Below are 23,717 nucleotides of genomic sequence, written 5' to 3'. Positions count from 1 at the left end.
CCCTGCATTGGGAATGCAGAGTCTTAATCACTGAACCACCAGGGAAGTTCCTGGCTTGTCACTTAGAGCAGATCACAAGCATATTTAAGTTGGCTGTTCACAAAATCTGATTACGGTAAGATTATTCACTCTGCAAACAAAAATACAAAAAGTTACCATAGGATCTCTTTATATGAACTTTTCCTAAATTTGGGGATGGGCGTTTTGACTCTTGATAGCCTGGACAAACAGCTTCTCAGAAAAACATGCGCATATACAAATTTGCAGACAAATGCAGGTGGGTTAGAATCACAAATAAAGAATCTCAAATTTTAGGGAAATAAAACTTACCTATATTTTAAACAGTGTACTGTTTTAGTATATTTTGAATGATTCAATTTACACAAAGCTTTCTAGGAGCTACTTCATGTTGTGTATTCGGTGCCTGAATAAGGGCTCAGAATCTGAAATCATTTTACGTTTCCAAAAAGTTCAAAAAATAGTATAGAGTTCCCCTATACTCTTCTCCCAGAATTCCCTTAAGTTTACATCTTACATAACTGTAGCTCAATTATCAGAACTATTGATAACAATACTATTGTTTCTTGATACACTTTATTCAAATTTCATCAACTGTCTCATTCAAGTCCTTTTTCTGTTCCGGAATCCAATACAGGATTTCACTTTGCGTTTAGTTGTCTCGGACTTGACTTTCTTCTTTTAATCCAAAGTGGCTGTGTGTTCTTGGGCAAAATTAATGTCCAAGCCTTTCTTCTGTCTTACTAGACGTGATGTGATTAACAATCAATAACAATACATGTAGAATGTTTTCGGACAGGTCAAAGACAACGAAATTGTTCTTATTGCTCAAAGCTGGGCATATCTAGCGTGGCCATTCGTTCAAATTAAAACAAAAATAAAGCAAATAGAAGAGTATTACTTTTGTCGAGAAGTTTGTCCTAAAGTAGGACCCGTAGCTTCCCGCTAGGCCGGCCAGGATGCGCTTCCTCTAATTGGGCAGCGTGTGTCCGCGCTGACGCAGAAAGGCTGCCCTATTGGTCCGCGCAGTCGGGACTCAGGCGGCTTTTCTCTTCGGGCTCAAGGTGCCGAGCCACTTCTCTTCCTCCAGCCGAGCGTTACCCTTCTTCCCGAAGTGCCAGCCTGAAGGATTGGATTGAACGAGGCCGGGGAACTGCACTAAGGTCAGCCGGGAAGAAGCGGCAGGGATAGGGTATGAGGTGAGAGGTGGCAGAGTACAGGTGGTCGGCAAGCCAGGACGAGATGGCCCGGTTGGCGCGGCCCCCGGACCCCCAGGGGTTTTGCGGCTTCCTGGCTCCCTCCGCTGGCCCCACCTCCCTCGGGATCCCCCAAGGTTCCGCGCCTCTTTGCCTCCCTTCTGCGGGCCCCGCCCTCGACTACTTCCCCCGAAAGGCCCCGCCTCCTCCGCGAGCCCTCCCGCGGGCCCCGCCCTCGGCCCCCCTTCCCTTAAAGACCCCGCCTTCTCCGGGAGACCTCCCGTGGGCCCCGCCTTCGGCCCCTCCCCTTAAAGGCCCCGCCTGCTCCCCATCCCCTTCGCTGGCACTGCCCTTGCAGCCGCCTACCTAAGGCACCGCCCTCACCGTGTACGCATCCCTGCCGAGTCTCTTATCTTTTCACCTTGCACCACCAGGGCCCCTCTGCCTCTTTAAGTTAGGTTTGGTTCCATTTCTCTCACCGCCCCCCGATCCCGGCTTTGTTCCTGCATCTTTTTTTTTCAGCCCTGCCACTCTGCACCCCCTCGCCCCCGCTTCGTCTGGCTGCCCGGGTCCCTGGATATCCCCACAGATCCGGGCTGTCTCTGTGAACCTGGCAAATTGTGCAGAGGTCTCGTGCTGGGCATTGGCGATCTCTTGTTTTCAAGACCTCCCTGCCCGGTGGGAGAAGTCACTTTGTTACGGAGTCTTAACAGGGGCGTGGATGCCTGTAATCTAGGAAGCATGATATTGCAATGTTCAAAGGAGGGCATGCTGGAGTTACAGCCCCTTCTGGAGAGATCCTCAGGCAGACTTGTGAGGGACTAAGCTGTACTTTTCTCCCCAGATGTCCCAGGCTTCTTCTGATGCAGAAGCTTGGCTCTCACCACCCTAAGTCGTGTGCAACTCTTGCGATCCTATAGACTGGCGCTCCAGGCTCCTTTGTCCATGGGATTTCCCAGGCAGGAATACTGGAATGGGTTGCCATTTCCTTCTCCAGGGGATCTTCCTGACCCAGCGATCGAACAGGTGTCTTCTGCGTTGCAGGTGGTCTCTTTGCCGACCAAGCCACATTAGGAAACTTAAACACCGGGGAATTATTAAACCTTGTCATGGGCCCCTCTTTTAACCAAAGTTGGTAGGGCTTTCTAGCCCTCACTGGGACGTGGAAGGCAAGAGATGAATGAGTGATGGGCTTAGACAAGCAATGTCTCAGCATCCCACTCTTGGTGCTGCTTTTTGGATTTTTTCCTGAGAATTCTTATCCAGTTTTTCAATTACCAGCAGTCTTGCTTGGTAGGTAAACCAAAAAGTATGTGTAGATAAAAATCCTAAGTCACTCTGTAGACTGCTCCAAGCCACCATCCTACTTCAGGGTATACTGTGTGTACACTGGGTATACTGTTCAGAAGGCAGTGACCCACCCCTTGAGTCTGTCTGAGTGAGGAACCCCCGGGATCTGAGCCCAGCTCAACTGTTTGCTATAAACTTTCAGCAGTGAAACTTTCCTCATCTGAGCCTCAGTTTTACCTTCTACAAAAAGAGCATGATAAGCCCTGTCACAGGATCATTGTGTGGATTTGCTGAGATCCTGCTTATGAAAACAGTCACTTTTAGGGTGTTATAAATAGTAGGATCTGAGCGCAGGTGAGCCCCAACTCTTCAGATTCATGTCTGTCTGATTCAAGCCAGTTAACAGCCTGCTGTTGTCGCCTTCTCCCAGGCACGATGACGACCCTGGATGATAAGTTGCTGGGAGAGAAGCTGCAGTACTATTACAGCAGCAGTGAGGAGGAGGACAGCGACCACGAGGACAAGGACAGAGGCAGAGGTGCCCTGGCTGGCAGTTCCATGCCCGCAGATGCGGACTTGGCAGGTGAAGGCATCTCAGTTAACACAGGTACTGGAAATCCTGGGCTCTGGGAATAGGTTTAAAAAATGTCCATTAAATATGTATCAGAAGTCTCATGATCATTAAAAATGTATCAGAAGTCTCATGATCACTTCTCTGTAATTCCAGTCACACATCTAGAGACAACCCAGTGTTACCATTTCACGGTGCTTCTAGCCATTGCACTGCGCAATACTAACATGTATGCATGGCAGTGTGCTGATGATTCAAATAGCCCGATCTGTGTTTTGAGTCTAGCTTCTCAAATGAATAGGTGTTTGATATCCCATAAATCATGGGTATGAGTATATTGGTAGTATAAATTCCTAGCTATGGGATATTTACATTTCTACATTTTGTTATTTCCAAATTGCTGTCAGTTGAGCTGGTACTGGTTTGTAGTTTAAGCAGGAGTGTGACAGTTCCCATATACATGACATTCTGCTGTGTTACCAAACTTTTTTGATACCCTAATGCCATCCTGATAGATGGCACATGGCACTTCACTGTAGTTTTAATTTTTATCTTTTTAGAAGGGACAAGTCTTTTTTAAAAAATTTTATTTATTTTTAATTGGAGGGTAATTGCTTTACAATATTATGTTGCTTTCTGCCATACATCAACATGAATCAACCATAGGTATACATATGTCCTCTCCCTCTTGAACCTCTATTCCACTCCTCTAGGTTGGGAGTGACGAGTCTTTTTTTCTAATTTTAAAGGATATGTTCATGTCCTTTGCTCATTTTCAAAATTGGGTACTTGGTCTTTTTCTTCTTAGGAAGCTATATATTAAGGAAATTAATCTGTGGTTTGAGTTGCAAATATTTCTATTTTATTGTTTGTCTCTTGGTTTTTGTTCTTTTTGTGGCAGAAAGTGTTTTTTTTTTTTTTTTTAATTGTTATGTGCTTGAAAGCATTATTTTATAGTTTCTTAGTTTTATTTCTTATGTAAAAGGCCTTCTTCCACTACAGGATTATTAAAAGACTCCCATGCCTTTTAAAAAAAGTATTTTTATGATTTTGTTTGTTTGTTTGTTTGTTTAACACTTAACTGTTGATTTATTTGGAATTCATTTTGTTAAGTGGTAGGACTCCAACTTAATTTTTTTCATATTGCTACCCAGTTATTTCAATATCACTTACTGAATAAGCCATCTTTTCTCCATTGCTTTTGTTTTGTTTTGTTTGTTTGTTTTTATTTTTATTGGGCTCTAGGGGATGGGATGGAGAATACCTTTGTAAGTTATGCGCCACTAGGAAGATGTCCATTCTAACTGACTGGGATAGCTTTCAGAGCTTTTTCTTTTTCTTGGAGCCGCTGCTCTTGCTGGCAGCAGCCTCTTCAGGTCCACTGCTGAGTGGCTCCTCCTTGGAAGACAATTTCTGCTTTTTCTTGGGGACCCTCTTGTTTTCTGACTCATCAGGGTCAGTAACTGGTTCCTCTTTGGGAAAAGATTTCTTCCTCTTGGGAGGACTTCCAGTACCAGCTGTCTCTTCAAGATCACCACTAACTAGCTCTTCCTTGGAAAAAGATTTCTTTTTCTTGGGTTTGGAAAAAGAGACAGATGGGTCTTCCATTTCATTCTCCCGAAGAGCCTCCTGGGGCTTTTGCTTTTTCTTCTTTTTGGGTCTTTCACTTGTCTCCTCACACTCCTCCGGGGCACTGCTATTTTCTAAAGAAGCCAGGGAAATTGCAGCCAGCCTTTTCTTTTCCTTCTTCAAGTGTTTCTTCTCCTGTTTCTTGAGCTTCCTAGTAATCGTGGCAGCCACTTCCTCTGCCTGAACCATTGCGTCCTTCATGACATCCAGATTCTTTCAGGGAATCTCTCCAATCTCATAGAAGGACAGCCACTCCTCAACTTGTTCTCGAAGCTTCTCCCCCAAAACACTGGTGGGCACCTCAGAGAAGCAATCAATTCGTGAGGCAATACTGCATTTGTTTGCCAGGTATCAGGAGATGCGACCTTGTTCTTGGCAGCTGCTTGGCTAGTGAAGGTAGAGTGGAAAATGAGTCTGTATTTTGGGGTGTTACCCCTTGTCTTCAAGGCTCTGGAAACTTGGTCCCTTTGCTGGGCCCAGGGAATCACTCAGACACCAGGACTGGCCATTTCTCCATTGTTTGAAGTGCCAGTTCCATCTTTTACTGAATTTCTGCTTGTATTTGCGTCTTTGGCTGTACTTGGTAGTCTCTCCCACTGATTTGTCTTTTAATATCACAGTGTTTTTTTCTGTTTTAATGACTTACCTGTTTATAGCTGCACTGGGTCTTCGTCGTTTCGCGGGGGCTTCTGGTTGCGGTGCTTGGGCTTCTCGTCGCAGTGGCTTCTCTGGTTGTGGAGCACAGGCTGTAGGGCCCGTGGGCTTCAGTACTTGTGGCACATGGGCTTAGTTGCTCTACAGACCGTGGAATCCTCCCGGACCAGGGATTGAACCTCTGTTCCCTGCTTTGGCAGGCGGATTCTTCACCACTGGGCCACCCGGGAAGTCCTCCCACACTGCTTTAATTATTCCGTTATAACATGCTTTAGTATCTGGTAAGCCTGGTCCCCATACAGAACTCTTCTATGTCATTATTTTCTTAACTCCCGCTTTCTTATTTTTCCAAAGGAGCATGCACACGTGTGTAATCACATATTTTCATCAGAAATGCATTAAATATATGGATGTATTTAGGGATAATTATGCCCTTGTGATGTTGTGTTTTCCTGGTCAGGAATATGGTATTGCTTTTCCATTTATTCAGGTCCTTCTTAGTGTTTCTTGGCAACATTTTAAAGTTTTCTTCATACAGATATTTATATATTTTTTCTAGTGACGACAAATGAACCTTGACCTCCCAGTCTCATGTCTTGTGATGACAAAGGTTTATTTCTCAGTCATGTTACTTGCTACCCGTATCGATCACCAGCAGCCTTGCTTCTGCTTCATATGTCCTGTCATTCCAGGAACGAGGCTGAAGGAGCAGCCCCTTTGGGGACACACTGTTCTCCTGACCAAGTGTAGAGAAAGAGAGGGCTGTTGGAGACATATAACGGCTCGTTAAGTTTTTGCTCAGAATTTAGTGGGCACAGTAAGTCACATGGCCAAACCCTGCATCAGTGGGCTGGGGATACATGTTTTCATCCCAGAGGTGGTATTACAAGTCACGTGGTAAAGGGCAGGGCTATATAGCATGGGGGCCGGGAGGTTTGGGGTTAGTTTGAATAACAGGACAGCCTGCCACAATCTTGTTATAAAAAATCAGATAATAAGGAAGTGTGGAAAGAAAAAAGTAAAAGTTCTCTCTCACCAGTCTCCTTACTTCCTGGACATATCCACTGTTAACAGTTTACCTATTTTTCTGGCCCTTTTTCTACATGCAAATATAGAGGTCATACAAATATACATGCACATATACAAATATATGTAAATATTTATACATGAACATATAGTTCTTTTTCTAAAAATTGAAGGATCATACCATGGTATTGTTCTGCATTTTACCTTTTCTTTTTTGACCTAGTATGTTTAGACACTTTTCATGGAAGGGAACCTATAGCTACCTTATTGTTTCTAAGAGTTGCTTTATTTTCCTTTGAGTAGATGAGTCTGAATTCATTTCACTCATCTCCTAACATTGGGTCTTAGTGTAGCCCTTTAATTCTCGCACACCGTCCTGCCATGGATGTGCCTGTGTGTGGACCACGCTGCCCTGTGTGAGTATCCCTGTGCCGTTGATGAAGCCAGCTCTGGACAGATGTGCACTGGCCCCTAATCCCTTGGTCATCTTTGGTCACCTCCACATTCACCCCCAACTCAGGTCCAAAAGGCGTGATCAATGACTGGCGCCGCTTTAAACAGCTGGAGACAGAGCAGCGGGAGGAGCAGTGCCGGGAGATGGAGAGGCTGATCAAGAAGCTGTCCCTGAGCTGCAGGTCCCATCTGGACGAGGAGGAGGAGCAGCGGAAGCAGAAGGACCTCCAGGAGAAGATCAGCGGGAAGGTAATCAGGAGCACCCAGGCCTCGCTCGGAAGCTGCCCCCGATCGCCAGCATTATTAGCATGGCGCCTCACACGTCTTGTGTAACCTGTGTCACTGTCGGGTTTACATCTCTTACGCTCACTGCTGGTCCCCCCGCAGATGACTCTGAAGGACTTGGCGGTGATGAACGAGGACCAGGATGATGAGGAGTTCCTGCAGCAGTACCGGAAGCAGAGGATGGAAGAGATGCGGCAGCAGCTCTACCAGGGGCCCCAGTTTAAGCAGGTTTTTGAGATCCCCAGTGGAGAAGGATTCCTGGACATGATTGACAAGGAGCAGAGGAGCACCCTCATCATGGTCCACATTTATGAGGACGGCATCCCAGGGACCGAAGCCATGAATGGTTGCATGCTCTGCCTGGCAGCAGAGTACCCGGCCGTCAAGTTCTGCCGGGTGAGGAGCTCAGTGATCGGGGCCAGCAGCCGCTTCACCAGGAATGCCCTCCCTGCCCTGCTCATCTACAAGGGGGGCGAACTGATTGGCAACTTTGTCCGAGTCACTGACCAGCTGGGGGAAGATTTCTTTGCTGTGGACCTTGAGGCTTTCCTCCAGGAGTTTGGATTGCTCCCGGAAAAGGAAGTGTTGCTGCGAACCTCTGTGCGTAACTCTGCCACCTGCCACAGTGAGGACAGTGATTTGGAAATTGATTGACCATCTGGGCCGGTGGCATAGACCCCTCATGGTTTGGGCTGAAAGACACATGTCCGCGTGTTTATTTTCATTCTTTTGTGTGATCTTCCGGCTTTTCCCCCTGTTCTTCATAGTTTCTTTTATGATATGTCAGGTCAAGAAATTCTCTGATCAAATCAGCGTGCTGAATCACCTTGTGGTTAGCCATGAAGTGACTTAACGTTGTATAAACAGGAAGCCAGGCTTTTGAACTGTTTACTTAAGATCCTCTAGCGTGACATCTCTGTTATTGTTTCTAGTCAATATTTACATAGCATCCTAAAGACAGTGTCCTGGAAATTGTCTTCAGATGGTCTCAGAGGTCTCTGCCAGGTCCGGGAGTATAATCCTATAGTTAGTGTGTTATTTGCAACATAAATACTACATTTCCTTCATCAATGATCATATTATATTCACATGTAATCAGACTCATCGCCATAGAAGGCAGTTAAATTTTTTAACCCCGAGACCCTGTTCTCCCTAGGGTCTTGTTTAAAGGTTCTGGACCACATATGTTTGCCCCATCAACAGGGGTGACCTTTGCTGCTGGAGTCGATGTCCTGCTCAAGTGTTGTTAAGTCTACAGTAGGAGGAAGGATGGAGACGAACTTCCCTTTTGATGCTGGAAGACCAGCTTGATTTAAAAATTAGAGCTCGGATGGAGCTGGGAAGCCTTTTTAAAGAAAGATCTTTGAGTAAGATACCCCTGCTCACCTTTTCTCTTTTTCTCTTTTATTTAACAAGGTAAAATTTTTTTTGTTGTTTAATGTAGCTTTTGTTAATTTATTTTAATATTGGAAAAGTAACCAATATTCAAGAAAGGAAAATTTACCAAAATACAGAAGCAAAAAAAAAAAAAAAAGAAAATTAGAATAATCTCTAATCTTACTACCTAGGATAAAACACTATTAATATTTTGGGATATTTCCTTCCAAAGTGTTTTCTTTGTATAAACAGACATTTCGTGTGCTTGTTGTTAAAAAAACAGTGGGATCATTCTGAACATACTGTTTTATAGTATGGTCAGTTAATATATCAAATGTTTTTCTGTGTTACTGAATACTCTTTTACAACATTTTAAAGTTGCTGTTTATTCCTTTGTGTAGATGTGCTGTGATTTGCTTGGTGGTTGTCTCTTAAAAACAACCTTTTAAGAGGTAGTTCCTCTTAAAAAGGAAAGCAGCAAAGATTTTTTTATTCAAAAAGTAATTGATGTTCATTGTAGAAAATGTAACAATAATTGTTAAACTAAAAAGAGATTTAAAAAGCCTTATAATTCCACCAACCAAAAATAATCCCTGTTATCATTTTACAGGTATCTTTCTGGTCTTCTTTCTTTATGTTTATGATAATGATTGTCTTTTGAGTTTTTTTCCTCTTATTTTTTTACTTTGAACTATGTACATTGTAGGGTCAGGAAAAATATAATCAGTAGTTAAATGCTAGCTTTAAAGTTCAGTTTTGCTTTTCCTGGCTTTTTAGGAATCAACTAACTGTAATGGGGTCTTGACAGTATCACTTGCAGTTAACCAGAAAAAGAAACTGCATGTTTGTTTGTTTTTTTTTAATTAAAAAAAGCTTACTGTAGAAAGTATTTGGGAAGTATAGAAATTAGAAACAGAGACAGCTGTTGTCAGTGTTCTTGTTTATTTCCTTCCAGCTTTTTCAATATTTTTAATAACATTGAGAGCTTATTGAATTTAGTTCAGTGTTTTGTTTAACTTAATATTGTATCATAAATGATGCTTTGACGTGTTAAATTCTAAATAAATAATTTTTAATGGCCTCATAATATTTCATCATTTGGATAGACCAAACTTTATTTAACTAGTTCCTTGATATTGGATATTTAGATTCCTAGCTTTGGGCTAAAACACGTAGCATCTTTGTATTTGGGGCTATATTTTGGATCATTTTCATAGTATAGACTTCTAGAAGAGGAATTATTGGGTAATAGAAATATTTTAAAAGCTTTTATAAGCTGTCTTCTGTTCTCATTGGAAATGAAAACATGCTCTCCCAGCACCTTGACTTTGCCTTTCAAGAACAGAAATTCTGGGATAAAGTGAATAGACATAGAATGGGGAAATCCTGTCCCAGGGGAAGTGGAAACAGCACAGGCTTTGGAGCCAGCCAGATCAAATCCTGTCTGTTCCTCACTGGTGGTAGAACTTCTGGTGAGGCACCTAGCCTTCTTGAAACTCAGTTTCCTCAGCTTGGCAATGGGAACATCAGTGCTTCATGGATTGTTCAGTTGTTCTCCATGTGTGATCCCAGGACTGCAGTGTCAGCCTCACTGGGGAACTTGTTAGAAATGCAAAATCTCAGGCACCCCCCTGGACTAACTGCATTGAAAATTCTGGGAGTGGCCCAGCACACGTTTCACAAGCCCTCCAGGTGGTTCAAGTTTAAGGATCACCAACCTGTTGATTAAGGTGAGTGACAGCAGCTGTCAAAACAAGAGTTCACTGCTGTCTTTTTTTATTTGCGTAAGGGGCAGAAGGAGTTGAAATAGGAGAGCCTTCAGGTCACTTCTCTTCTTTGTTTACACAATCCTCCTTTTTGGTCATGGACTTGGGAGAAGGAATGAGAAACCAATACTTGTCTATTACAAACTGTCTTAGTAGTTTTCCAGATTCCACTTTCCTTTGGAATGAAAATCCCATGAAGGCATGGACTTTATTTTCCTCCCTGTGTATGGCATAGCCTCTATTCATTCTGGAACTAGGCTGACATTTACAGCTTTGTGGGCAAGATATAGAATCCTTCCATACCTCAGTTTCCTCATCTGAGAAGTGGGGATGAGTAACATGAGTCGATTCATAAAATACCTAGTCAGCCTTCAAATAAGTGCTGTTTTTATGATCCCCAGCACCCTCAACTGTGCCTGGCACTTGGTAAGAATTGAGTGTTTAATAATGAATATAAGGGCTCATTGAAGGCCACATCTTTTCATGGTAAGAAGTAGTAATATTTCAAAGATGAAGAAACCAAGACTTTGCAGAGTTAAGTAACAATTCCAAATTACACAGCTAGAGGGCAGGGCAAGGTTTAAACTCAGGTCTGTGGCATTCCAAAATGTATTGTTCTTAGCAAAGAAAGCAAAATGATCAAATGTCAATAAAATGATCAATTAGAAAAAAGAGTGGAGAGAATAGGTTGGAGAAGGAAAACAGGAAAATAATTTTAGGAAGTGAGAGAAGGATATGAAGCTGGGTGGAGAGCTGGGTCTTCCAGGCCTACCTGTGTTTCATGTCAGAACCTTTCCTCTCTGGGGAATTCCCTGGTGGTCCATTGGCTAAGACTCCGTGCTCCCAATGCAGAGGACCTGGGTTTGATCCCTAGTCAGGAAACTAGATCCCACATGCCGCAACTAAAAATTCCACATGCCACAATTAAGACCTAGAGCAACCAAATAAAAAACAAAAAACAACCTTTCCATCTGGACTGTGGCTGTGACCAGCAATGTAGCCCCTGAGGTGTCCCCCTTTCTTCCAAAAAGTCCTTCCCAAGTCCCGTTACACCCCTGACCACACTGCCACCCGCGTTCTGGCTGAGTGGCAACGATCAGCAGTACAGTCAGCATGAACTCCAGTCCTCTCCCTGACCAGCTGTGTGCTGTTAGATAAGTCTCTTCCTCTCTCTGGACCTCTGTTTCCCCTCTTGTAAGATGAGGGGTTGCAATAGATGATTTTTTTTAAGATGCGTTGAGCTCTCAGATTTTATGAATCAATGAATTTTTAAGAAATCTACTGTCACCATCATGCTATCATATTGCATTTGGTTTAATTTAATGAACAATGTAATGTTTTTCCTAGGTTGTGAAACGTGCAAAGTCCTGGTGACTTAAATGACCTTGTCTCCTTTTCCCACAGGACCACCCCACCTTCAGTGTGTGTACTTGCCTAAGTATTTGTTTACACATTAGACTATGAAGTCTGGGGACAGGGACTGCATCTCATCATTTCTGTTGTCTGGTCTGAGATGACATAAGTGGTCACTACTTCAGTTCAGTTCAGCTCAGTTCAGTCGCTCAGTCATGTCCGACTCTTTGCTACCCCACGAATTGCAGCACGCCAGGCCTCCCTGTCCATCACCAACTCCCGGAGTTCACTCCGACTCACGTCCATTGAGTCAGTGATGCCATACAGCCATCTCATCCTCTGTCGTCCCCTTCTCCTCCAATCCCTCCCAGCATCAGAGTTTTTTCCAATGAGTCAACTCTTCGCATGAGGTGGCCAAAGTACTGGAGTTTCAGCTTTAGCATCATTCCTTCCAAAGAAATCCCAGGGCTGATCTCCTTCAGAATGGACTGGTTGGATCTCCTTGCAGTCCAAGGGACTCTCAAGAGTCTTCTCCAACACCACAGTTCAAAAGCATCAATTCTTCGGCGCTCAGCTTTCTTCACAGTCCAACTCTCACATCCATACATGACCACTGGAAAACCATAGCCTTGACTAGACGGACCTTTGTTGGCAAAGTGATGTCTCTGCTTTTCAATATGCTATCTAGGTTGGTCATAACTTTCCTTCCAAGGAGTAAGCGTCTTTTAATTTCATGGCTGCAGTCACCATCTACAGTAATTTTGGAGCCCCCAAAATAAAGTCTGACACTTTCCACTGTTTCCCCATCTATTTCCCATGAAGTGATGGGACCAGATGCCATGATCTTCGTTTTCTGAATGTTGAGTTTTTTCACTCTCCTCTTTCACTTTCATCAAGAGGCCTTTTAGTTCCTCTTTCTGCCATAAGGGTGGTGTCATCTGCATATTTGAGGTTATTGATATTTCTCTCTAAGTGGGGAAAATCCCCAAGGCTGGAATAGGCTGGAATTCACCACAGTGGGCTAGAAGACTATATGTTATATAACTTTTGGTGCAGACATGCTATATATTTTTAATCAGAGATGTACTACCTGTGCTCACTGAGACCCAGATAGTTCAAATCAAGCCCTCAGCCCTGCCAAAGCCTGTAGAAATGCTGGTTATAACCCAATACGATCGCACGGTGGCAGCAGAGGAGAGGGAATGAATCATTTTTTGTTTTCCTGTTAAATTAGAAGAGCACAGACTTTGGTTTGGGTGATGTGGGAGATGTCTGGCACCATCCACGAATTATTTTATTTTCCTTCTTTTTTTCGGAGGGGGGGCAGGCTGAGCAGCTTGAGGGATCTCCGTTTCCCCACCAGGGACTGAACCTGGACTATACCAGTGAAAACCGGGAATCCTAACCGCCAGGTCACCAGGGGACTCCGTGAATCATTTTACAGAATTTGTTTTTAGGAAAGAGAAGCAGAAAGTATTACATTCACATGATTTATTAATGAGTAGCAAAGAAAACAAATAATTGTTTCAGGAATAAACATACATACACTTAATTTTCACGTTACGGTCAGTGAAGGCTGAGGGAGAGTCTGGCCAGGGAGAGAAGAGGGAGCAGTGGGTTCCTGCCAGCCCCAAGTCCGGAGTCCTAAGCATCTGAGCTCAGGGAACAGCCTTCATGTCCAGATCACAAACCCCGTGACTTCTTGTCTTGCCTCCCCTGCCTGTAGCAATGAGAGTTACCAGCATGCGTTTTGACTTACTTTGTGCCAGATCATTGTGCTGAGCACTTAGATAATTTTCATAACAACCCCAGGGAGATAGTATCATTCTCATTTTATAGTTAAGCAATTTTCCCAAAGTCAATCATCTAGTAAAGTCAGGACTTAAACCCAGAACTTGGAGTTCAGGAGTCAGGATCTTAGTACGCTGTAATAGTGGTTCACCCAAAAAGACTTCTGGAAAGAGATGAGGGATGCCTGTCCAGCAATTGGTGTTATGGGCTGAATTGTGTCCACCCCAAATTAGTATGTTGAAGTCCTAACCAAACCTCTCCTACCCACACCCCCGCCACCCGCCACCCCATGTGACTGTAGCTGGAGACTACAGAAAGTAATCAAGGTTGAATGAGGTCAAAGGGTGGGGCCCTAATCTAAGAGGACTGGTGTCCTTATAGGAAGAGAGCTCTCACCAGAAACCAAACCTGATGGAACCTCGACCTTGGACTTCCAGCCTTCAAAACAGTGAGAAATAAATGTCTACTATTTAAGTCACCCACTCTATGGTATTTTGTTATAGTAGCCAAAACTAAGACACTGATTCCCATGATTTCTACAAATTCAATAAAGAAGAGAGAAATAGGATTCCTCAGACTTATTTCAAAGGAGAGTTGGCAAGTATATGGCTGTTAGCATAGCCAAGGGCTTCCCGGGTGGCTCAGAGGTTAAAGCGTCTGCCTCCAATGTGGGAGACCCAGGTTCGATCCCTGGGTCGGGAACATCCCCTGGAGAAGGAAATGGTAACCCACTCCAGTATTCTTGCCTGGAGAATCCCATGGATGGAGAAGCCTGGTAGGCTTGGGCCCTTACAGTCTCTCCTGCCCTTCCACTGACCCTACCCAGGACTCAATTGTTCAATGAATCACTTCTCTGTTGTCAAGGGCTTTGTATGTAATAGATATTGTTTCATAATCATTAGGACCAGGTAGCCTCTGTGCTCTGTTAGCCCCTAAACAATAATGAAAACCTTACTTGTCAAGTTCCCAGGACCTATGAAGCTGGTTGCTGCTGCTGCTGCCACTAAGTCGCTTCAGTCATGTCTGACTCTGTGCGACCCCATAGACGGCAGCCCACCAGGCTCCCCTGTCCCTGGCATTCTCCAGGCAAGAACACTGGAGTGGGTTGCCATTTCCTTCTCCAATGCATGAAAGTGAAAAGTGAAAGTGAAGTCGCTCAGTTGTGTCCGACTCTTTGCTTATTCATAAATCCTAGAAATGCATGTCCTGTTTCCCAGTACCTGCTCCCTTGCCCTATGTGCTTAGTCACTCAGTCATGTCTGACTCTTTGCAACCCCATGGACTGTAGCCCACTAGGCTCCTCTGTCCATGGGGATTCTCTAGGTAAGAACACTGGAGCAGGTTGCCACACCCTCCTCCAGGGCTCCCATGCGCTAGGTTAACTATAAAATTGTCCCAATGCCCCCTGCATGGTGCAGGGTTCAGCTTGGAATGCTTCTGGATCCTTTTCTGCCAATCACACCCGGTGAGTAAGTTACCCTACAATAAACTCATTTGTTGATTATTTGGAACTGCCTGCCTCATTTTTCAGTCTCAAGATGCCTTCTCAGTTTCCTGGGCACTTTTTGTTCCATCTGTGTCCTCCAACAGAATCATAGGAACCTCTTCCCTCCAGTGTTCCTCATAACTGTCCATTATTTCCAGAGTTGTATATTGCCTTCAGCCTTCGAGTTACCTCTGAACACTTCCCAACCAGCTCAGACTTTTAATTTAAATTTATTTTTGGCTGCACTGGCTCTTTGTTGTGGCGTGAGGACATCTCTCTAAGATGTTGGAACGTGTGGGCTCCAGAGCGTGGGCTCTGAAGTTGTGGTGCTTAGCTGCTCTACGGAAGGTGGGATCTTAGACCCCTGACCAAGGATCGAACCCTTGTCTGCTGCATTGGAAGGCAGATTCTTAACCACTGGACCTCTAGGGAAGTCCTGGCAATCTCAAGTTTTATATGATTTAGGTCAGTCATCCTGTTGATATGCCCCAAAGACCATCTGCCTCAAAATCATATAGGGTGGTTATTCACAATGCAGGCCCTGCACTGAGTTGTATATGCATTTTAATAAGCAGGCCATGTGATTCTGATGCATAGTCAGTAGATTTGGATAAGAAGCAGGTGAGGGGTTTTACTAGTCCTCATTTCAGCCTAGAGACAGATCTGTGCTCAAATACTGATTCCACCACTTTCTATTTTGGAGCCTTGGGTGAGTTACTCCCCTGAGCTGCAGTTTCCTCATCTGTTAAATAGGCATCATAATGTGTGCTGCACAAAGTTTTTATGAGGATCAAGTGATCCTCATAAAATGAGGATGAGTGCAAACCCACAAGCACCAAATCTGGCCTGTGTTTACTCAACCTCCCACCTTGTCATTGTGGTTTCTGAGGTCTGTGGTTACTTGATTTCATGATATGTGTGGTGATGGCCATGCTTTCACCAGCTGTCAGTTGTCCTGTGGTCCCTGGAGAGAGGCAGGGCTGCTGTCTGTATGTGTGTCGGGTCCAGCTACTTGCCAAATCGGCTGACTTGATGAATTTTGCTCATTTCATCCTTCCAGCCTTTGCCAATTTCAATTTCCCTTCCCATAAGGGAGAGCCGAAAATGTTTCAGTGTACACTGAATCTGAGCTTGATTACGGAGTCCCTGAAAAAGGCAACCAAGAAATGACCCTGACTCTCTACAAAGAGAAAATGGATCTGGTTGTGAGATCTAGAAGTGGGGGCCATGGCTTTTACTTCCAGGAGCTCCTCCCCCGGTGACATAACTCATTCCCTCAAAGAATCCTGGTTAGATTGGCAGAGATGGTGGGGGGCAGAAATGTGCTCAGAACAAGAATGTAAATCCCCCAAAGCAAAGAGAGAAAGCAAGCATTCACTGAAAGCTCAGTCCTCAGGACATTGAAGGGGCCAGGATGTGCTCCGCTGGAGACAAAGACAAGTATCAGAAAACAGTTATGGGAGCCTCACCAACTTGCTGTTACAGTGTAGCATGTCACCCCCAAAACTCGGTGGCTTAATGTTTTCATTCCTGGAAGCAACCTAAATGTCCATCCACAGAGTAATGGATAAAGAAGATATGGTACATATACACAATGGAATATTACTCAGCCATAAAAAGGAATGAAATTGGGTCATTTGTGGAGACGTGGATGACCTAGAGACCATCATACAGAGTGAAGTAAGTCAGAAAGAGAAAACAAATATCATATATTAACAAATACATGTGTGATCGAGAAAAATGGTATACTGCTGCAGCTAAGTCGCTTCAGTCATGTCCGACTCTGTGTGACCCCAGAGATGGCAGCCCACCAGGCTCCCCCATCCCTGGGATTCTCCAGGCAAGAACACTGGAGTGGGTTGCCATTTCCTCCTCCAATGCATGAAAGTGAAAAGTGAAAGTGAAGTCGCTCAGTCGTATCCGACTCTTAGCGACCCCATGGACTGCAGCCCACCAGGCTCCTCCGTCCATGGGATTTTCCAGGCAAGAGTACTGGAGTGGGGTGCCATCGCCTTCTCTGAGAAAAATGGTATAGGTGATCTTATTTGCAAAGCAGAGACAGAGAAGCAGGGCTTCCCTGGTGACTCAGTGGCAAATAATCTGCCTGCCCTTTCTGGAGACACAGGTTCAATTCCTGATCTGGGAAGATTCAACATACCATGGAGCAACTAAGCTGTGTACCCAACCACTGAGCTCGCGCTCTAGAGCCTGGGAACCGCAACTACTAAAGCCTGAGTACTCTGGAGCCCGTGAACAGCAACAAGGGAAGCCACTGCAGTAAGAAGCCCGCACACTGAAAGTAGAGAGTAGCTCCTGCTTGCTGCAACTAGAGAAAAGCCCACGCAGCAATAAAGATCCAGCACAGCCAAAAAATAAATAAAATTTAAATAATAATATTTAAAAAAGAGAAACAGAGATATAGACATAAAGAACAAATGTACAGATACCAAGGGGGAAAGGGGAAGTGGTGGAATGAATTGGGAGATTGGGATTGATGTATATACACCATTGATACTATGTATAAAATAGATAACTAATGAGACCCTACTATATAGCACAGGGAACTCTACTCAGTGCTCCGTGATGACCTAAATGAGAAAGGAATCCAAAAAAGAGAGGAGATATATATACACATATAGCTGATTCACTTTGCTGTACAGAAGAAACTAATACAATATTGTAAAGCAACTATACTGCAATAAAAATTAATTAAAAAATATTTTTACTCTTGTGTCAGTGAGACAGCCTGGGTTTCTGTTCTTGTGTCTGCAGGTCAGCTGGAGGCTCTGCTCTGCACTGGTCTTCCTGGATCGCCTTGAGGACTGGGAAAGCTCTGCTCAGTGTGTTTTTTATTCTCTGCTGGGGGCCAGTGGGCTAGCTGGGCATGTCCTTCTATGGCAAAGAGAAAAACACAAGAGAAAAAACCCAATATCTGAGCTTCTTTTCAGGTCTATGTCATGCCTCCCAATATCTTGTTGGCCAAAGCAAGTTGGATGGCTGAACCCCAAATCCCAGATGAAGGGCAAAGTTACGTGGCCAAGGATTCAGGGATGGGTGAACTGGGGCCATTAATCACCACTGTGATCCATCAGACTCCTCACATCGCCCTTATCTCCATTCATTGCTCCCTCTTTGATGCTTCCATACATCTCTCCTGGCTTTGATCATAATTTGTGTTCCTGTTATTAAATTCGTGAAGGCTATAATAGCCAGGACATGGAAGCAACCTAGATGTCCATCAGCAGATGAATGGATAAGAAAGCTGTGGTATGTATACACAATGGAGTATTACTCAGCTATTAAAAATAATACATTTGAATCAGTTTTAAAGAGGTGGATGAAACTGGAGCCTATTATACAGAGTGAAGTAAGCCAGAAAGAAAAACACCAATACAGTATACTAACGCATATATATGGAATTTAGAAAGATGGTACAAACAACCCTGTATGCGAGACAGCAAAAGAGACACAGATATATAGAACAGTCTTTTGGACTCTGTGGGAGAGGGAGGGGGGTATAATTTGGGAGAATGGCATTAAAACATGTATAATATCATATAAGAAATGAATCACCAGTCCAGGTTCGATGCAGGATACAGGAAGCTTGGGGCTGGTGCACTGGGATGACCCAGAGGGATGGTATGGGGAGGGAGATGGGAGGGGGGTTCAGGATGGGGAACACGTGTACACCCATGGAGGATGCATGTTGATGTATGGCAAAACCAATGCAATAAAAAAAAATAAAGAAAATAAAAAAAAAATAAAAAACCATCATAGGAAAAAAAAAAAACACGTGAAGGCAAGTGCTGTCTGTTGTCCTCCTGCCCAGTACATAATCATAACAGAGAATGCAGAGAGCATAGAGAGCAAAGAAAAGAAGAGAGTAGAAACACAAGCAACTGAAAAGAGAGAACGGGGCAGACACATAAGAGACATGAAAAGGATGAGCGAGGGAAACATCCCTGGTTTAGAGTGAGAGAAACTGCTTGCTGATAAACAGCTTCTTAAAATACTGATCCGTTCCTCATATTCTAAAGCAGTCATTTTCACATTTAGAAAGAGTCTTCATGTTTTTATTTTTCAAGTCTAATAGTTGCATTTTCCCTGTGGCTGCCCTTGCATGAAAGAAGACTTGGATTATAGAAATTGTTTTGGTCCCTTAGAAGAAGTAATCAGATTGCCATTTATGATCAGAGACTCTTTCACAACTAAGATCTCTCCAGTTGTTTTACCTTTGAAATGAAGGTGGCCTTACATTATGATGCAGAAAGCCTGCACTGGAAGAGAGGCTGGAGAGGCAGACTCAGTTCTTTTCTTGAAATGCAATTGTTTATTTTTTCTGGGTGACGTGGTTCCTAGCACTACCTAGTATTGGCATAAATGAAGGGTTAGTAATATCGATGCTAGGAGGGCGAAAGTCACTCAGTGGTCAAGGACTGTATCTCTATCCATGGAATTCTCCCGGCAAGAATACTGGAGTGGGTAGACATTCCCTTCTCCAGGCAATCTTTCTGACCCAGGAATCAAATCTGGGTCTCCTGCATTGCATGCAAATTCTTTACCATCTGAGCCATCAGGGAAAACCCATGCTAGGAGGGTGGGCTAGATTGATTCTGAAATGGTCAGAAGTCATTTCAGGACAAAGTCAGGGAATACAGTGGGTAAGGAGAAGCAGTTCAAAGTCCTTCTGAGGGGTGACTGCAAACCCATGAAGCTGAAGCAGCCTCCCTGGGTACCATCTCTTTCAAGGGAACTGCTTGGAAGTGAGTCAATTTGCATAGGCTTGTTTGCTTATGGTGTTAAAAACTGTTCTTTGTAGTTCATGTGAAAAGGATGCAGGGAGAATTCTTTGGTGGATTTTTGAACTCAGTGGCTTTTCTTGGTTGGGGATGGGGGAAGGTTTCATACTCTTATCTCCTGGTCAATATCATCTTTTAGGGCTTCCTGAAGTAAAACAAGAAACCTGATCTAGGTGGGGGGTGGGATGGGAATGGGGCCCAGGGACCGATAGGCCTATTGACTGAGGCTACTTATGTGCCCCCCATCCCCCTCTCTTGCCTGTCTTACTGGGGGTCTGGAAGTAGATCAGGCATCATCCAGCCCAGCACCTGACACATAGAAGATGGTCAATAACTATTTATTAACTTGAATTGAGTGATGGTTTGTGGTGTGGTTGAAAGAGCCTGAGACTGAGTTAGGAGAACTGGGGCTAAAATTGGCTGGTGGAGCCAACCAGGAGAAGCCTCCTCTCTTCTCTGAGCCTCAGTTTTCCTACATGCATAGTGGGGGTTTCTCCCTGGGCGTTCATGAGACCTTAAAGCACTTTTGACACTGGTTATGGTCATCCTGGAGAAGGAACTGATCATGCTGGGGCAGAGATGGAATGCCTTGGTCAGAGACCAAGGTCAGAAGCTGGGCTGTGCTACAATGTGGGTGGTGGGGACCACTCGTCCAGGGATGGGGCCTCTTTGGGGGGCTGAACAGGATGACCAGGTCAAGGCTGGTGGCCCAGAAAAAGCATCGATGATCCCTTGAGCCCCATAGGGCCCCTCTCCCCTTATGCTGAAGAAAAGAGACGAGAGGCCAGATGAGATGACAGCAGAGCACGTGTATATCTCTGTGCCAGGTTCTCAAGACTCTGGCAGAACTCAGGTGAGGTCCCTGATGGCCAGCAGATGACATACCTTATGTCATAGGCTGAGGTGTGGACTGGGTGATGAGCATCACCACCAGTATTTTTCTGAAACTTCAGAGACGAGTGAGGGGGAAGCAGGTTGTGGGGCTATTGATAGAGGAGCAAGGATATGGCATCAACCTGGGCCTTGGGGTTGGGAGGACTGTGGGTCAGGTGGACATGAAGGTGGTCTCATGTCACCGCAGGGCCAAGTGACGGGGTGCTGGAGGGCCAAGCCAGGAAGCCTGAAGGTTACCACTGACTCTGTGTGACCCGGGCAGGTCCCTTAAACACTCTGGGCCTCAGTTTCCCAGTTTATCAAAGTAAGGGTTTGGAATGGATCAGGGGCCCCTCAGGGCCGTGAGGAAGATGCACTGGGGAGGCTGAGAAGATGGGTTCCCTAGAGGGTCCCTCTGACCCTTACTCCTGCTTTCTCCCCTTCATTTTAGATAGTATGTTTCTGGGTAAGATTTCATTGAAAATAAAAAAGAGTTGTGGTTTACGGTTTGGTTTTCTAAAGCCAGTGGTCCAAAGACCTTTAAGTTTTCTTTTAGATATAAAATGGCATAGGATAGCAGTTCTAGGATCAGGTGGTGGCCGACTCATTAGTGGGAACTGGAAGGGCCCGTGGATAATCCAGCCCTAGGACTGCTGTAGCCTGCAAGTTCTTTCACTGAGGCCACCGAACTCGGGATCTGGGTTCTATGGGACCCAGTTAAAATGCACCTGAAGGGCTTGAGCAGCAGAAGTGCTTGCTCTGACTCTGCTATGGACTAACTCACCGTCTTTGAGCCTCCATTTCCTCATCTGTAAAGTAGCTATAAGAATACCCATGCTTGGACTTCCCTGGTGGTCCCGTGGTTAAGAATCCTCCTGCCAATGCAGGGGACACAGGTTCGATCCCTGGTCCAGAAAGATCCCACATGTCAATGATCAACTAAGCCTGTGTGACACAACTACTAAGCCCACGCTCTAGAGCCTGTGCTCCGCAGCAAGAGAAGCCACTGCAGTGAGAAGCCAGAGCTCTGCAGTGAAGCAGAGCCCCTGCTTACCACAACTAGAGAAAGCCGGCATGCAGCAACGAAGACCCAGCACAGCCAAAGCAAGGGAAGAAAATACAAAACCCCTAGAATTAAAAAAAGTATGTGTAGTGCTGACATATGAAAAAAACTAAAAAAAAAATACCTCTTCCATCTGCACCAGTGCCTACCCTGTCCCTTGTCTGTCTTGCTTAAGTTAATTTATCTATTTACACTGCATGCCTACTGCCTTCTCCTACTACAGAATGCCAGGGGGAGCTGAACAGGCAGGATCATAGCAAACAAGTACAAGAACAAAGGGTAAGAAAAATGGACAACTTCTAAGTGCTCATAAACATAAAAAATACACTCATTTATTCATCTCAGATGCCCAGAGTACTTCCTCCGTGCCAAACTGGGTTCACTGGGTTAGGTCAGTCCTTGACACATGGGTCTGTGAATTTTAGCCTCTGTCCCAGACAGATAAGAAGTCAGTTTTTTGAGAAAACATGGTGATGTGATGGAAAACACAGTCCCAATCCCCACCCCCACCCACCCCCCAAGCAAGATCTGGGTAGCACAGCCTTCCATATAGCTTTAAGCCCAAATACAACAAAAAAATGGTAGAATGCACCCTCTAAATGCCTGGAAGTGACTCTTAGAAGAGGGCTTGGTATTGCTGAAAGGGCCTAGGTTTTGACACCTAAAAATGGTGTAAACTTGGTAAAGTCAAATCTTCTACTCTGAGCCCCAGTTTCTTCATCTGTGAAACTGGGTCATAAAAATCTGCTTCACTGGTTGTTGTGGCATAATATCAGGTCAGGTGAGGACCTGCACTACAGTAGCACTCAGAAAGGGATCCCCATTATTATGGTTTTGGAAAAAGCACAGAGCTGATAATGGCAGTCACGAGTGTCGCCATGGGCGATGCAATCCACCCTTGGTGGGGTCCAGGCCTCAGGAGTCAGCCCCTGAGATCCTTTGCTGAGTGAAAAGGGCTCTGAGTGCCCCCTGCACATCACGGTTCCGGAGGCTATAGATGACCGGGTTCAGCATGGGCGTGACCACGGTGTACATGACGGTGGCCACACGGCCCTGCTCGGCCTCATACCGGGACGTGGGCTGGAAGTAGACTGCAATGACTGTCCCGTAGAAGAGGCCCACCACGGCCAGGTGGGAGCCACAGGTGGACACAGCCCGGAGCCTCCCCGCGGCTGACGGCAGCCGGAGCACCGCAGCTGCAATGGCCCCGTAGGAGGCGAGGATGAGCAGGAAGGGAGTGACCACCACTGCGGCGCCCTCGGTGAAGATGAGCAGCTGGATGTGCCGGGTGTCAGAGCAGGAGAGCCTTAAGAGAGGCTGGTGGTCACAGAAGAAGTGGGGCACTTGGTGGGAGGCACAGAAGGACAGGCGGGCCATAAGCAGGATATGCAGGAGGGAGTGGACGTGGGACACGAGCCATGCTGTCCCCACCAGGGCTGTGCACATGGCCCGGGACATCCTTGTGGCATAGTGGAGGGGGTGCCGGATGGCTACGTAGCGGTCATAGGCCATGGCAGCCAGGAGGCAGCTGTCAGTTACACCCAGGGCAAAGAAGAAGTACATCTGGGTCAGACAGCCAGCCAGGGAGATGGAGCGGTTGTGGGCCAGCAGGTTGGCCAGCATCTTAGGTACCGTAACGGAGGTAAAGCAGAGGTCAGCAAAGGACAGGTGGGCCAGCAGGAAGTACATGGGAGTGTAAAGGGCTGGACTGGCTCGGATGGCGGCCACGATGAGTCCATTACCCAGGATGCCCGCCACATAGAGGACCAAGAAGAGCATGAAAAGAGGTCGCTGCTGGCTGGGATTTGTTGTTAGTCCCAGTAGGATGAATGGGCTTCCTTCTGAAGACTCATTGGCAGCATCCATGGCTAGGCTGCTTCTTCACCTGGAACCCCAGGGGTTTCATTCCATTGCTGAGTCATCTCCTCAGTGTCAAAGGTAAAGGGTGAAGGGCCATTGAGTTGCTCAAGGCTTTCTGGCCACGAGGGAAGTCATGACAGCCCTGTGGCTACACACAGATGTGACTGTGAGCAATTTCCCTCCTCTCCAGGTCTTAGGTTCTCCATCTGTAGAGTAAGGGAGCTGAA

At 45.3% G+C, this 23,717-nt stretch overlaps 2 protein-coding genes and 1 non-coding gene across 5 annotated transcripts; 2 read left to right on the top strand and 1 right to left on the bottom strand.

Annotated features, from left to right (window-relative positions):
- The first annotated feature begins 628 nt into the window (after positions 1 to 628).
- On the top strand, positions 629 to 9,580 carry PDCL (phosducin like). Of its 2 annotated transcripts, none has more exons than XM_061433484.1 (4): positions 629 to 1,217; positions 2,935 to 3,111; positions 6,905 to 7,086; positions 7,225 to 9,580. In XM_061433484.1, exons 2-4 carry the CDS (start codon positions 2,940 to 2,942, stop codon positions 7,774 to 7,776), a joined length of 906 nt encoding a protein of 301 aa, XP_061289468.1. In that variant the 5' UTR covers positions 629 to 1,217; positions 2,935 to 2,939; the 3' UTR covers positions 7,777 to 9,580. The 2 variants fall into 2 exon arrangements, with proteins under 2 accessions (XP_061289468.1, XP_061289467.1); XM_061433483.1 differs by having other exon boundaries at positions 636 to 1,181.
- Positions 9,581 to 14,039: 4,459 nt separating this feature from the next.
- Positions 14,040 to 14,111, top strand: TRNAW-CCA (transfer RNA tryptophan (anticodon CCA)). The gene has a single exon. It is a non-coding gene; the product is annotated as a tRNA-Trp (tRNA).
- Positions 14,112 to 17,653: 3,542 nt separating this feature from the next.
- LOC133257520 (olfactory receptor 1K1) lies at positions 17,654 to 23,496 on the bottom strand. Of its 2 annotated transcripts, XM_061433481.1 has the most exons (2): positions 22,588 to 23,496; positions 17,654 to 17,835 (listed from the first exon to the last, which is right to left on the bottom strand). In XM_061433481.1, exons 1-2 carry the CDS (start codon positions 23,494 to 23,496, stop codon positions 17,788 to 17,790), a joined length of 957 nt encoding a protein of 318 aa, XP_061289465.1. In that variant the 3' UTR covers positions 17,654 to 17,787. The 2 variants fall into 2 exon arrangements, with proteins under 2 accessions (XP_061289465.1, XP_061289464.1); XM_061433480.1 differs by lacking the exon at positions 17,654 to 17,835 and having other exon boundaries at positions 22,398 to 23,496.
- Positions 23,497 to 23,717: the final 221 nt, after the last annotated feature.

Source organism: Bos javanicus, chromosome 11 (assembly GCF_032452875.1).
Source record: "Bos javanicus breed banteng chromosome 11, ARS-OSU_banteng_1.0, whole genome shotgun sequence".
NCBI lineage: Eukaryota > Metazoa > Chordata > Mammalia > Artiodactyla > Bovidae > Bos > Bos javanicus.
Note: the sequence above shows the minus strand (reverse complement) of the source record. Positions and strands in the feature narration are given on the sequence as shown.